Raw genomic sequence first — 16552 nt, 5'->3', positions numbered from 1 at the left:
TAGTGCCCTGAGCCAAAAGCAGAAGCAGAAATAGTTCCTTCTACAATTTCAGTCAGTGGTGTCATACTGGTTGTATACTCATAAAATACACTCTTTAAAACCACTTAGACTACTTTCACAATCGCGTTTTTTGCGGATCTGTCATGGATCTGCAAAAACGCTTAATTAACAATAATACAACCGCATGCATCCGTCATGAACGGATCCGGTTGTATTAGGTCTTATATAGCCAAGATGGATCCGTCATCAACACCGTTGAAAGTCAATGGGGGACAGATCCGTTTTCTATTGTGTCAGAGAAAACGGATCCGTCCCCATTGACTTACATTGTGTGTCATGACGCTGCTTGCAGCGTTTTTCTGTCCGCGATGGGGACGCAACCGAACGGAATACATTCTGGTGCATTCCGTTACGTTCAGTTTTGTCCGCATTGACAATGAATGAGGACAAAACTGAAGCGTTTTCTTCCGCTATTGCTATCCTAACACAGATCTCAATAGCGGAATTAAAAAGGCTAATGTGAAAGTAGCCTTAAACAGTCAGTCACCCTCAGTCAGGCTGAATATACAAATAGAAAAGTAAAATGATAGTGTAATAGATACCAGAGCTATAGTAACCGGAGTGCAGAGGCAGAAATAGGTACAGATACTGTGTCAGGGAAATACTGTCCACAAGACATATTCACAGTCTACAATCTGTGCTGCTGATGAAGACACTTTCAGAAATGGCGCTGAGACCTAGTCCTCACCAATGTCTCAGAAGAAAATAAACTGGACATACTGTGCACATATAATATAGCTCATTGCAGTGTGGCCATTAAAGAGGACCTTTCATGTATTTTTTTTTTGTTTTGTTTTGCTTAATTTAGTACTTTTGCCACAGGGTACCCTGCACTGATGCTGCCATCCTTGTTCTTTTTTTCAAATACCCCTTGCATGCCCCCCTGTGCCCCCCTGCAGTTTTCATGCCCATTATGTTAATAGATACAGGGAGTGCAGAATTATTAGGCAAGTTGTATTTTTGAGGATTAATTTTATTATTGAACAACAACCATGTTCTCAATGAACCCAAAAAACTCATTAATATCAAAGCTGAATATTTTTGGAAGTAGTTTTTAGTTTGTTTTTAGTTTTAGCTATTTTAGGGGGATATCTGTGTGTGCAGGTGACTATTACTGTGCATAATTATTAGGCAACTTAACAAAAAACAAATATATACCCATTTCAATTATTTATTTTTACCAGTGAAACCAATATAACATCTCAACATTCACAAATATACATTTCTGACATTCAAAAACAAAACAAAAACAAATCAGTGACCAATATAGCCACCTTTCTTTGCAAGGACACTCAAAAGCCTGCCATCCATGGATTCTGTCAGTGTTTTGATCTGTTCACCATCAACATTGCGTGCAGCAGCAACCACAGCCTCCCAGACACTGTTCAGAGAGGTGTACTGTTTTCCCTCCTTGTAAATCTCACATTTGATGATGGACCACAGGTTCTCAATGGGGTTCAGATCAGGTGAACAAGGAGGCCATGTCATTAGATTTTCTTCTTTTATACCCTTTCTTGCCAGCCACGCTGTGGAGTACTTGGACGCGTGTGATGGAGCATTGTCCTGCATGGAAATCATGTTTTTCTTGAAGGATGCAGACTTCTTCCTGTACCACTGCTTGAAGAAGGTGTCTTCCAGAAACTGGCAGTAGGACTGGGAGTTGAGCTTGACTCCATCCTCAACCCGAAAAGGCCCCACAAGCTCATCTTTGATGATACCAGCCCAAACCAGTACTCCACCTCCACCTTGCTGGCGTCTGAGTCGGACTGGAGCTCTCTGCCCTTTACCAATCCAGCCACGGGCCCATCCATCTGGCCCATCAAGACTCACTCTCATTTCATCAGTCCATAAAACCTTAGAAAAATCAATCTTGAGATATTTCTTGGCCCAGTCTTGACGTTTCAGCTTGTGTGTCTTGTTCAGTGGTGGTCGTCTTTCAGCCTTTCTTACCTTGGCCATGTCTCTGAGTATTGCACACCTTGTGCTTTTGGGCACTCCAGTGATGTTGCAGCTCTGAAATATGGCCAAACTGGTGGCAAGTGGCATCTTGGCAGCTGCACGCTTGACTTTTCTCAGTTCATGGGCAGTTATTTTGCGCCTTGGTTTTTCCACACGCTTCTTGCAACCCTGTTGACTATTTTGAATGAAACTATTGATTGTTCGATCATCACGCTTCAGAAGCTTTGCAATTTTAAGAGTGCTGCATCCCTCTGCAAGATATCTCACTATTTTTGACTTTTCTGAGCCTGTCAAGTCCTTCTTTTGACCCATTTTGCCAAAGGAAAGGAAGTTGCCTAATAATTATGCACACCTAATATAGGGTGTTGATGTCATTAGACCACACCCCTTCTCATTACAGAGATGCACATCACCTAGTATGCTTAATTGGTAGTAGGCTTTCGAGCCTATACAGCTTGGAGTAAGACAACATGCATAAAGAGGATGATGTGGTCAAAATACTCATTTGCCTAATAATTCTGCACGCAGTGTAGCATCGGTACAGGGAGGGGGAGACACCAGGGTTTCTCAGGGGGAGTCTCCTTCTCCCTGGCTGTGCTGCGGTCCAATCACAGAGGAGCGCATCATCGCCAGGGAGAAGAAGACGCCCACTGAGAAACCCTGGTGTCTCCCCCTCCCTGTACCGATGCTGAGTATTAACATACTGGGCATGAAAACTGCAGGGGGCACAGCGGGGCATGTGAGGGGAATTTGAAAAAAAGAAGACGGATGGCATCATCAGCAGAGCATACCCCGCAAGTAAAGGTAGTTAAATACACAAAAAAAAATACATAAAAGGTCCTCTAAGTGTGCAGTGATTGTATATGATACATGATTATATTACCAGTGTGCATTCTCTATGGCTGATATACAGCTTATGGATGATATGCAGCTTATGGATGATATGCAGCTCTCACAAAGACGCCGCGACTGGCTCAACTTCCATCACACTAGACTAAACACTGTAGGTCATGCAGGAGATTTCTTTCAAACATTTGGTTCTTCTTGGGAGAACATGTTGTGTGTATTACTAAACTGTAATACTTTATTCTTTCAGTTAATTTCAGTAAGAAGCACATCAGTTCATTGCAAACGTTTCCGCTTTGGATTTATGTAGTTTTTTTCATATTAAAAAGGAGATGTCTGAGTGCTCCAACCCCTTTTCCCCAGGGGCATTATAGCATTAGTAGTACTTGGGTACTAGATCAAAACCTTACAATCGGTAAACCTTGATTAAAGTCATACCTGGTCTATTTCATAGACTTTTGCCCTTTAGACAGTCCATATTGCACACCACCATCTGTTCTGTTTGAAAAAGTCTCACTACCTACAATAGGTTGGGGACCTCTGCCCTATATTAAATGGGTTGACTCATCTCATAAATTGATAGCATATAGCAGGGATGCTCAACCTGCGGCCCTCCAGCTTTTGCAAAATTACAACTCCCAGCATGCCCTAATAGTTGTAGGCTATCCAGGCATTCTGGTAGTTGTAGTTTTGCAACAGCTGGAGGACCACAGGTTGAGCATGCCTGGCATATATCTACGATATGCCCCCAATGTCCGAAAGGTGTAGGTTCGACCTCTGGCACCCACACCTACCTCTAAGACCTCCTGCACACAAACTTTTTTGTTCTGTTCCGTGCATTGGCTTCAGCAATTTGCAGTCCCCAATGCACGGGCAACCTCCGTGCAGCCGCTGGGGTGGATCCAGACCCATTGAACTTGAATGGGTCGGCCTTCATCCGTACTGCAAAAAAGATAGAGCAAGTTCTATCTTTTTGCAGGACGGAAGTACAGAACGGAACCCCACAGAAGCACTCCGTAGTGCTTCTGTAGTGTTTTGTTCCGTGCTTCCGTTCCGCATCTCCAGATTTGCGTACCCATTCAAGTCAATGGGTCCGCACACGGAACGATGCCCGTGTATTGCGAATCCGCATATGCGGTCCACAAAACGGCAACGGGACACCTACGTTCGTGTGCAGGAGGCCTAAAACGGAGCCCACAAATAGAAGGAGAGTGGACCGCGCATGCCTGGTGCCCGCCATTCATTTTGATGGGAGTGCCAACATTTATTGGAAGCGCACCGTACGAGCCTGGCAACCACTGCATTCCCTTCTGTGGGGCTGATGGAAATAGTTGAGCCAGCGCTCGCTATGTTCAGCAGTCCCTTAGGAATGAATGGAGGGCGGCCGCATATGAGCGGTCCATATCCTAACGATATGCCCCCAATGTATTAGATGACACAACTAGTTAAAAGGTACTGTATGAAGGAGATCAATCCCAAAACTGGTGGAAGTTGAGTCAGTAATACAAAAGTAAAACAAAGCATTAAATGGCATCAGACATATTCTAGCCTGACCAGCTCCATGTACTTTTGCGAACCAGGATTACCTGCAGCCTAATTACAGAGTTACAACCATAGCATTGTCTTCAGTTTCCACAGATGTGTACAATGCTTGTGCCTGTCACAGTCATCTGTTATATGGATTTGTAACTTGTCAATCTGCAGTGTTGTTCCATTTGCAGTGCCTTTTCATACCTTTGTTTTTTGTTTTTTGTACTATTGTCTCATTGATTTGACATAGTCGCTTCTTTGACTGGGAAAATCAATAGAGGAGTAAGAAGTGTCAGAGTCCAAGTCATCTCAATGGCGCAGATACAATAATGATGAAACATACATTAATGGAAAGGACTGTACAACACGGCTAGTAAAACAATTGCTTTCAGGCTGAGTGTATATTAGCTTGTAATGCATAATGACTTTTAAAACTAGAAGTCTAGTCAATTACTTGATCAACTCACATTGTGTTTTACATTCACCATCATTGCCTCATAGCCGTTCCAGCTTGTTGGACCCTTCTCCTTGTGTTTTTAGGAGGCAAATTTGACATGTTCATTATGCTTATGTTTTCCTTTACTGACTATATTCTTCTTTTTTTTTTTCTCTTTATCCATTCTTTCCTTATTAACTTACTTCTCATACTAACTTCACTCTGTTGCGCCCATCACACCACCATAATGATGGTTACCAAACCTCAATGCACTGGTCTGTTGGGTTTGGTCGTATCAATCACAGTCCTCCTGAAACGGCCACAGTGTAAGTAGACATTTTTCACCTAATCCTACAAAGGCTAGGTTTATTCCTCCTAGGTGGACATTTATCATGTTTTTACACTCCACAGGGATGTTTTTGTATGGAAAAAGTCATTCTAAGTATTCCTGCTACAATAACTCAACATTTTTACAGCTCGTCTCCAAATCATTATCTTGTTACATTTCAGATCACAGCCATCAATGCACATACAGTCTTGTGAAAAAATTAGGACACCCTTTGAAAGCATGTGGTTTTTTGTAACATTTTTAATAAATGGTTATTTCATCTCCGTTTCAACAATACAGAGAGATTAAAGTAATCCGACTAAACAAAGAAAACTGAAGAAAAGTCTTTTCAAGATCTTCTGTAAATGTCATTCTACAAAAATGCCTATTCTAACTGAGGAAAAAGATAGGACACCCTTGCCCCTAATAGCGAGTGTTACCTCCTTTGGCTGAAATAACTGCAGTGAGACGGTTCTTGTAGCCATCTACCAGTCTTCGACATCGGTCTGAGGAAATTTTACCCCACTCCTCAATGCAGAACTTTTTCAGCTGTGAGATGTTTGAGGGGTTTCTTGCATGTACAGCCCTTTTCAAGTCACCCCACAGCATCTCAATGGGATTCAAATCTGGACTTTGACTTGGCCATTCCAGGACTCTCCATTTCTTCTTTTTCAGCCAATCTTTGGTTGATTTACTAGTATGTTTTGGGTCATTGTCATGTTGCATGGTCCAGTTCCGCTTCAGCTTTAATTTTCTAACTGATGGTCTCACATGTTCTTCAAGCACCTTCTGATACACAGTAGAATTCATCGTGGATTCTATGATGGTGAGCTGACCAGGTCCTGCTGCAGCAAAGCAGCCCCAAACCATGACACTTCCACCTCCATGCTTCACAGTTGGTATGAGGTTCTTTTCTTGGAATGCTGTGTTTGGTTTACGCCAAACATGTCCTCTGCTGTTGTGTCCAAATAATTCAATTTTGGACTCATCTGTCCAAAGAACATTATTCCAGAAGTCCTGGTCTTTGTCAACTTTATCGCTGGCAAATGTCAGTCTGGCCTCGATGTTTCTCTTGGAAAGCAAAGGTTTCCTCCTTGCACACCTCCCATGCAAGTTAAACTTGTACAGTCTCTTTCTGATTGTAGAGGCATGTACTTCTACATCAACAGTAGCCAGAGCCTGCTGTAGTTCTCGAGATGACACTTTAGGGTTTTTGGATACCTCTTTTAGCATCTTGCGGTCTGCTCTTGGGGTGAACTTGCTGGGGCGACCAGTCCTGGGCATGTTGGCAGTTGTTTTGAAAGCCCTCCACTTGTAGACTATCTTCCGGACAGTGGAATGGCTGATTTCAAAATCTTTTGAGATCTTTTTAAATCCCTTCCCAGACTCATAGGCTGCTACAATCTTTTTTCTGAAGTCCTCTGACAGCTCTTTTGCTCTCACCATGGTGCTCACTCTCACTTCAACAGTCAGGAGCACACCAAACTAAATGTCTGAGGTTTAAATAGGGCAAGCCTCATTCAACATGCAGAGTAACGATCTACTAATTATGTGCACCTGGTGTGATATACCTGTGTGAGATCTGAGCCAATTTAAGAGGGAATACATGTGAGGGTGTCCTATCTTTTTCCTCAGTTAGAATAGGCATTTTTGTAGAATGACATTTACAGAAGATCTTGAAAAGACTTTTCTTCAGTTTTCTTTGTTTAGTTGGATTACTTTAATCTCTCTGTATTGTTGAAACGGAGATGAAATAACCATTTATTAAAAATGTTACAAAAAACCACATGCTTTCAAAGGGTGTCCTAATTTTTTCACATGACTGTAACTGATGTAAGATGGTTACTGTCTACATAAGTAAAAGGAGGCAAAACAACTGCCCCTTCAAATGCAAAACTTAACAGTCCCTCAGAAGTGTTAGGCCTCGTGTACACGGCCTCTGCTCAGCCATGCCCGTATTGCGGCCTACAACCAGTGGGTCTGCAATATTCAGGCATCGGCCATATGCTCACTGCATCACGGATGCGGGCCCATTCACTACGGAGTGCTTCTGTGGGGTTTCTCTCCGTGCATCCGTACTGCAATAGAACATGTTCTGTTTTTTGTGGTGTGGACAGATCACAGACCCATTCAAGTTTAAAGGGTTTGGATATGTCTGCGGAGTTCACACGGATGTTGCCCGTGCATTAGGGACTGCAAATTGCGGTCCCCAATGCATGGAACGGCCGGTCAATGGCCGTGTGCATGAGCCCTTAATTGAGGGTCTAAAAAAATGAATAATGTCAAACACATTACTTGCACCCCCTAGGCCACTCAAAAGTGCTGAGGTGCTTCCTGAGCCATTGTTGGACTACACAGAACTAGAGAAGGAAATTGGCATCATGTGAGTTCTATTAGTAGAAAGATTAAAGATGTATGTATTTATATCTTAAAAGGGATGGCATATCTCTAGGACATGCCATCACTGTATAATCAGTGGCCGTCCACAAGCCACCTGGCTGTCAATGGGACCAACTGCAGTTTCCTGCACAGCTGGATAGACAGGAGTGCCACTATGCCGGGAAAATGTAAAAAGGGGACAGTACTTCCCCTTTATTCTCAGGATCAGTGGAAGTCCCAGAGATCAGCCACAGACCATAAAGTGATGGCATATCCTAGCAAGCATAAGCAATCACTCTGAATGATGGGAAAACCCTTTCAAGGGGCAGGGTACTATATCAACATAGAGGGCACATTTAATTTCAACTCCCACCTGGCATTTGGATGGGTGTTAACTGGCTTCATTTTAGCCCCATACCCAAATTAGCAGCAGTCTGTCCTTGTGATAGATTCCCTTTAATAAGATGCATGTTGACTCTGCTTCATCATAGTTGACATGTAGTTTGCTTCTTATTAGTGATCAGTACTTGAGAGTAGCTACATTATATTGCGTGGGAGATTTCTTTGACTGTGCGTGCTTCTGTGTAATGCTTCTTAGTCCAAGGTTAACTGTTAATAGGTTGTATTGTAAGTTGCTTTGTGCACATACTTGTTCCATCTTACAGGATATTAGGGGATTCGTATCTATTTTTCCGATTCTGGCACGGTCAGCCAACGTTCTTTATTACTGATCCCACTGGCCATCATATGACTTCAGTCACTCCTACAAGGCCTATCCATGTGCTTGCTTTAGTCTCTATGTGGTTGTCATATGTCTGCCTGTTTCACAGATACCTCACAGTATGAACTGAAGAATATTTCAAGCCCCAGGGTTTTACTGACTTCAAAACATATCCATATACAGTTAGTTTCGAGCATTTCTGTAGAAGGCCTTCTCCTTACTTCATCTATCACTATAGTATCACTTGGGCCTATTAACATTTTCAAAATGTAGCAGTAGAATTATTTGGCTAATTTGGCCAAGGTGGTCCACTGTAGTTCACCTGCTTCATGGAAACTAACTGTAGTAACATAAAATCCATAATAGCTTATCGTTAGTTATTGTGACCTGGTTACCAATCTTATGGAGGCTCGGAAATCAACCAACTACATACTGCACTCTAGGGTCACACTACACAAATGCTTTGTTGTAGCAAACACTTCATTATAGCAAAGTATTACATTTTCTCAGCATCTCATCCTGGTTTCTGCCATAGTCATACTTTGTGGGCCTATGCTGGAGGTAATATTTATATGCGAGTTGTGAACTAATTGATATGTAACATTAACAGTTGATATGTAACATAATTTTGTTGTGAAGTTCCAATTCTCCCAGTAATCAGCAGTCCCCGTCCATCGTGACCAGGTGTCGTCGAGGTTCAGTTGACATTTTCACTGTATATTTTACAAGCTCATGCCAGGACCTTTAAGTCAAATCTGCTGTGGGTTAAGTACATTTCACATTGGTACAGATCCATAATGTGGCAATATATATACCAAGAACCAACAGTCAATGTCATATTATTGTTGCTGTAAGGTTGATGACACAATCAAACCTTTTATACCTTGTAAAATCAGGCCTAAGTTCATATAGGTGCTTCTTTAAATCCAGTGATTCCAATGAGGATATAGAAATTAACGAGATAATGTAATTTAGTCATGAGGTTTGATTGTGTGATTGATTACTGCATTATTATGTATACGAATATGTTATTTTTTAAAAAGGCAATGCAAACAAAGTTTTTCCAAATTTACTAATACTCCAGGGCTGGGGCTGCACAGAGACTTGTCATGCATCCGCTCTAAGAGCACACTTCTTGCTTGACAATAGCTTTGTGTAGGCCCTAGGTCATTGAGTTGGGCAATATCATTCAGTTTTTTTTCTCATTTAAAAGGGGGCTATTCAAGATCAGAAAGGTAAATTGCTTTTTCTTCCAGAAATAGTACCACTTCTATTCATGGACTTTTAGCATTTTAGCTTCAGTTATTCTGTGGACAAAAGAGATACTGTGGTTTTTGTTTAGTTTTTTAGAAAAAAAAGCATTTTTTCGGGTCCTGGCCACCACTTTAATTAAAAGAAAAGCTTTGTTTGCACTCGTTAGGCCATGTTAACACAGAGGATTGCTGTGGCTGTAGTTAACCTTAGCTGCCAGATATGCAATATTGGTGAATAGGATTTCTGAAGTAACCATTCACTCATTGCACTTTCACTCTTTATGTTTTTGGAAGTTTTAGTGCATTCTGCACTTTTTTAAAATGGCAGCAAACTCTAGTTATAATGATTTTGTAGCATTTTCCTCACTGACGTTTAACAGGGAAGGCCCATAATTTACTAAATTGCAAGTAAAAAGTTGCAAGTGCATACTTTATACCTAGTGCCATATATTTCAGTAGAAATAGTTCTAGAAGCATTTCATCGTTCAACAGCCCCACCAGTGATACTCCTATTTGAACCTGGCCTAAATAAATGTCTAAAACTGGTCATTTAAGCCACATGTACACAACCATGTCCGTATTGCGGTCCGCAAACCACGGATGTGCAAAATACAGACACCTTCCATGTGCAATCCATATTTTTCTCACTACCATTACTAGAAATGACTATTCTTGTCTTCAATATATACAAGAATAGGACATGTTTTAAAATTTGCGGAACAATACAGCACACAGCTGCCATCCGTGTGCTGTTTTTTTTGCCTGTGGACCCATAGAAATAAATGTGGTGGTGTGCAATCCGCAAAAAATCCAGATTGGGCACGAATAGAAAATATGGTTGTGTGCATCAGGCTTTAATATAAAGATAATGTATACTGAATATGAACATTTTGGCAAGATCTTGCATTTAAATCTTGGCAGTAATGGAAATTAATGTTAAGTGTTGTTTTAATCTTGTACAGACTTCACCCTTTTCAATGGAAGGGTGAGATTTGTGGAAAATCTGCATCAATCCGCACAAAAAAAACTAAATCCGTACCAAAAACGCAACAATTTTTTTTATAAGTAATGCGATTTTATGTGTATTTTGGTGCGGATTCCATGCAGATTTTTTGCACATAAATCTGTACCGTGTGCATCCATCCTAATGGTGTGGCTACTCGTACCATAAATGCTGTAGATTGTCCAATATTCACAACTGCAACGGATTAGATCAGCAATGAAGTGGGTGAGATTTTTTTTAAACATGCGCTGCATTTTCCGTACTGAAATCCCCACATAGCAACATGTGTTAAGGATTTTACATCTGCAGCATTTCAATTGTGGTTGTGCATTTCTGCCGCAGATTTTATCCTTTCACCAGAGCTTACAATCAGAAGGAAAATTGTAGCATTTCTGCAGCTCTTGCTGCTGCTGACTGTGGCCACTTACAGCGCAGATTTCCCACCACGCTACATGTGGCATTACCCTAAGAGCATGTTCTCATGGAGAGTATACACTTAGCATTTTCTGCCACAAACTGTGATTTTACTAAATCTTATCTACATGCTAGCGGAAAAAATCTGCATAGAATCTGGGCAGAAGTTAACCTGTGGTGCAGAATTGAAATGCACTACATATGGTGAAATCCATGGTAAATCTGGTGCAAAATCCTTGATAAAATGTGACTTGTGGATTTTTTGCGGATGTTTCCACCAATTTTCATATTACCATATTCAATTTGTCATTTTTTCTAAATGCAAGACTTGTCAATGGCCTTCAATTTTGGAGATACTGGAAATCCATTACAGTGAACATTTTTATCAAATGTTTTTGAAATATATATTTGCCTTTTTCCCAGAGATACGTCCACATAAAATGGATATATGAATAATTTGTAGCAAATCTTCAACTCCCCTCTTTCTACATTGCAGTAACCTGCCAGTTAAAGATCCTCTTGTAGACATTGCTTCTCCAGTATATCAGGCTGTGCTTAAAAATCAGGGCAAAAGTGAATATGAGATTGACGACTGGGCACGTCGTGCTGCCAACCTGCAGTCCAAGTCATTCCGTGTCCTTGCACAGATGACAGGAACAGAATACAGTGAGTACATTTTTATGGCTATCATGAAAGCGAAAAGGGCTACATAGCCATTTTTTTAAAAGCTTTGCATTTTGTAAAATAAATGAGTCATACTCACCTTACCAATCCCTCACCACTCCTGTTCTGGTGCTTTCCCATCATCTGCCAGTCTCTACTTCTGGTTCCACTAGACATACCAGTGGCCAGTGATTGGCTGAGTAGTAGGAGGAATATGAAGTAGAGTTTTGCAGGGGATTGGAAGCATTAGCATGGGAGCAGAGTTGGATGGTAAGGTGAGTAGGAATTATTTTACAATGTTAATACATAAATTTAATCCATACATTTTACAAATTTTATCCATTGAACAATTTCAATCAGTTGGGAAACACATTTAACGTGATATATTTCTAATGGAGTTTTAGTGTTCACTGCCATTGCCCCTTAGTATTGCAGAAATAAAAATGGAACTCCTCTAAACGGGAGTTACAGTAAGAAATTACATACTGGTCAAATCAGCTTTATGTAGATTACCTGGATTCTTGTCATAAGAACAAACGTATGAGATATGTATTCCTCTGTTATAAAATACCAATAATGAGAATGTTTTCATATTATAATATGGAGTTCTCCAATGTTTTGGCCTCATATGTATGGCACAGAGGCCGTAGAGCAGGACAAGGAGTTCCATAAGTGACTGTGTGCTAACATACGTTACTCAAACTGGTGCTATAAGTATGAAGTTATTCTTCAGTACATACAGCTCTGATGGAGCATGCTACCATGAAATTGGAGGTATACAGACAGGGGTAGATTGGGGCCTTAAAGTGGTCCTGGAAAAACACTAAAAGTACCCCATGTTGTAAGCGGCTCAAAATTGATAGAAAGCAGTACCAACACAAGTAGGTGAGACCAGTAATACCATATTGAGGCACAATATACCGCCCCAGAAGAGCTAAATGCTAAAGTATAGCACAAAATAATACCCCCACAGCAAACATTACCTCCCCAGATGTTGCCCCTCTGTGGTGGCTAGCACCAGGTGTTAAGTTCTGCCCCACTACTCCAATTGTCTCAGGATGGCAATATAGTTGAAGTAAGGAGACAAGAGGGTATCTGCACCCACCAGCCAGGTACAATACTTGATGCTCCAAGCTCCCAAGTCTGGAAGTGTCAGATCATTACTTACCTGAATGGCGGCTCTGAGGAGGCTCAGGGGGACCCCATGATATTGGCCCACTGGGAGGTTTCCCTGTAAGGTCTATGGCCAGTCCACCCCTGCATACGGAAATACCCATGTACGTCTATGGGTGCCTTATTATAGCTCTGTACAAAATAGAAGCAAAATATAGATATAATACTGCATAATTTGTATGAGGCTTAAGACTGAAGCCTACAAAATGGCTTCATACCTTGAAATTATGACACACAACAAATTTACTACATGTATTTCAGATGATAGATAGATAGATTCTGCTGATCTCTGTATTCTTAAGATGTTTTTTTTTTTACTTACCTTACAGTGCAAGACCCTGATGAAGATGCTCTGAGAAGAGCAAGGTAGGCAACTAGCAGCAGAACCATGCGGCCATCTTAATAGATAACAAAATGCCTAAAGCTGTCAAGCAAAATTAATAAACACAAATGTAAACCAGATTTAACACTGATGTTAATCTGCTATTGGCTTTTCAATTGGCTATACTGAAATAGTGGTGACCACTTCTTAAAACATATATCCTAGCAAATTCATCTATATATGATGTTGTGGCATAAGTGGGCAATTTATTTGGATAGTAATTTTAATATTAAAAATTCTTTAACATATAAGGACATTGATAGGAATTTTAATACAATTACATGTTATGAAAAATTCACAATAATAAATGGAAAATAAATGGCACAAACTTACGTAAGCCAGTATTAAATACAACTTGACAAGGGCATTCTTGCTTCGTAGGACCTAGCTCAGGTACACCCCTCTTTCTTTACCTGGGTGTATTAGCGTCAACCAGCACATCATTTTTATGTTAAAGCACCTAAAATTATATGTTGTGCCTGAATGTATAGCCAGGGCTCTACTCATTATATAGTTAAAAGATCTAAACAGAGAGTTATAATGTTATAGTGCAAGGTCTAGCTAAATAAAAATTCAAGTACATTCAATGCTGGATGGAAAAAAAAATCCTCAGCATAAAATGTCTCACTTTACTTGTGTCTGCCAATGGAGGATGGTTGTTGGCATCTACTCAACCAGCTTACAAGCACTGAAAGGGAAACAGAGGATAGGTCCTCTTAAGATTATGGTGTCAATGCAATGCCTTGATCATAGCTCAAGTAGTGAGCCGAAATGTCTCCTAACAGACCAATGAAGCTGAAAGAAATAAGCCCACCATCTTCATGGGAGATGTTACTGCTTCTAGGTTATCAGGCAAAGAGGAAAAAGCTACCATGTGTTCGTTACCAAACATGGCATGTAAATTTCCAGATCCTTGGCTGGCATTCTAAGAGTTGTTTAGTGGGTGCAATTATTTGTTCCAGATTCAGACCCAAGATTCCAGCTACATCTGCACTCACCCTTAAAAAATGTTCACACAAATATGCACCCAAAAACATACTAGCAAATGTTTAGAATTCACATATTGATGGGTTTGATCAACAAGCTACTAATTTACAAGGCCATCTTGGCATAGTAAAAAAAAAAATCCAAATAAATTGCCATGTTTGTAGGCAGGGGAGTGAAGGTCACTGTCCCTAACACCTTTATTCCTCCTTTCTCTCTTTCTCTCTCTCTCTGTTTTTCCATGCCACAGGGAAAAGTTTGAAACGGAACGTAACAGCCCACGCTTTGCCAAATTGCGCACCTGGCATCATGGCCTTTCAGCACAAATCCTTAATGTTAAAAGCTAAATGCCCACGTGTAATACAATATCTATTGAAAGGCAAAGAAAATAAAGATACACAATGCACACCATATACACAAAAATATAAATATATAAATAGAAAAACATAAGGGCTTGTTATCACAGTGCCTGTCTTTACCTGAGTTTACCCTACTGTTATCAATGATATCACAGTAATAGTGGCTAGTTGCTTTGAGTTTGCATTTAATATGCTGTTTGGAATCATAAAAAATAAACTAGCTCTTGTATTTCATTTCTTATAAATAAAAACGCTGTAAACTAACATTCATCAGGATGTGTGTGATCAATCTATATGCTGGTAATTTAGAATGTAGGGTCAAAGCTATTCTGTAGGATTGAGTGATGTACATGCCTGCTATGCAGGTGAATAGTGGACAGTGGTTTGATGGATTTGACTATATAGACCATGGATGACAGACGCCATGAACATATGCAGCCCTAATAGCCTAAGTGCTTTTACTAGTATTGCTATGGATATGGAGTGAATTTATAGAGGGAAAAGGCCAATATTAGTTCTGGGATACATATACCAATATTACTACTGGTCAGAAAGATTGCTTATATAGAGTGATATTCAGTAGTGCAGTTTGTTACTTTTCTGCTAACCATATACTCCATGGGGAAGGTGCTTATAATATCTGTACATTTGAAAGCCCTGCAAGATTGTGCACATAGTTGTCTTAAGTGATTTCTAAGCTTTTATGTTTGTACAGTGTGTGTATACTGGACATGGTTTTGTGCTTTAATGATGATACTCTGATCATTAGTTTGAAAGATATCTTCTAGGTCAGTTATTAATTATTAAGTATAGGGAAAAGGTTAGTAGTTAGCAAATAAAGATGTTAGGACTCATCATCAGTTTCATGGTACATGTTCTGTAGCAAAGAGTCCATGCCCTAAGTAATTGTCAATTAGAGATTGAAAGTAGACAAACGTTAAAGGGGTTATCCGATATCTAAAATATCCCCCCCAATGCCCCGGCCCTTTGTATGGATTATACTTACCTGCTGGATCCTTGCAGGGCCGCCACTGCCTCTTCCAGTCACTCGGATCAAAACAGCCGGTGACAGGGGGAGCAGCCAATAGCAGGCCTCGACGGTGTCCAGCCTGAAGGGGGCTTGCCCCCGTTGTGGACTGCTGTTAGCTGTTCCCCCAGCCCGTCACTGGATGTTTTGATCCGAGTGACGGGGGGATGTAGCGGCAGCCGTGCAGGGATCCAGAGCGAAGTGGGTGTCGGGGAACAGGTAAGTATAATCCGTGCAAAGGGCCCAGGCATTGGTGGGGGGGGGGGATATTTTAGAAATCGGACAACCCCTTTAATAAACATGAGAAGCCTACTCCACTAAGGAAGACTGGATGAAAGCATCACTTAAAATTAGGAAGCTTTCTGTAGAAAATTTATAATAGAATATTGGATATGTTTATCATTAATTCTACTGTTAGATGGCAGGTTTGGTAAGGTGTCCTTAAGTATTTTACCATAGGCAGTTGAGATGATGTAATATAAGAGATTCTTGTATCGGTTTTGATGTTGGGTTGCTTTTATGTATGAATTACACATTAACTTTCTTGTATTGCTTTTGCTTATGTTATTCTATATTAATAGAGCCACAATGTGTGCTTGTGTTGTGAAATAAAGTGGTGAATAAAAAAAAAATCACTTGTTCGTATTAATCAGTCGGCTGATTGACAACGATAATATAATATTAAGGGTCTTCTCACTGTCCACATAGACTATGGACTATCAGGCAGATGCCTTATTGGCCCCTTAGTGGTAGAGCTTTCGAATGAAGGTGGGTTATTCGATAAACTATTAGGGAGTAAAATTGGGAGCTGGTTTTAGATGTCCATAGCATTGAGGATAAGGGGGCAAATGATATACAGTATAATAGTGTATAATGTGATGGAAAAATGAAATCCAGCCAGCAAAGGAGACAATATGGACAATCACAATACATTAGAAGGTGCCTTGTATTAACTTTGTCTACATGATAAATGCCATTTGATGAAGGGAGACAACCCCTTTAAAGGGATTGTAAAGAATTAGAAAAACATAGCTG

At 40.5% G+C, this 16552-nt stretch overlaps 1 protein-coding gene across 15 annotated transcripts in view; it reads left to right on the top strand.

Annotated features, from left to right (window-relative positions):
• Positions 1-16552, top strand: part of LDB3 (LIM domain binding 3) — a 217348-nt gene that overhangs the window by 121907 nt on the left and 78889 nt on the right. For 13 of the 15 annotated variants that reach the window (XM_040436930.1, XM_040436931.1, XM_040436934.1 and 10 more), the window contains 2 exons: positions 11426-11595; positions 13095-13131. In XM_040436930.1, the coding sequence (XP_040292864.1) occupies positions 11426-11595; positions 13095-13131 (207 nt within the window). Of the gene's footprint in view, positions 1-5136; positions 5158-11425; positions 11596-13094; positions 13132-14381; positions 16150-16552 lie in introns of those variants that run through there. The other 2 variants (XM_040436939.1, XM_040436946.1) reach the window with 2 other exon arrangements.

This window comes from Bufo bufo, chromosome 6 (genome assembly GCF_905171765.1).
Source record: "Bufo bufo chromosome 6, aBufBuf1.1, whole genome shotgun sequence".
Classification (NCBI taxonomy): Eukaryota; Metazoa; Chordata; class Amphibia; order Anura; family Bufonidae; genus Bufo; species Bufo bufo.
The sequence above is the reverse complement of the archived record's forward strand: the minus strand, read 5'-3'. Positions and strand labels throughout refer to the sequence as shown.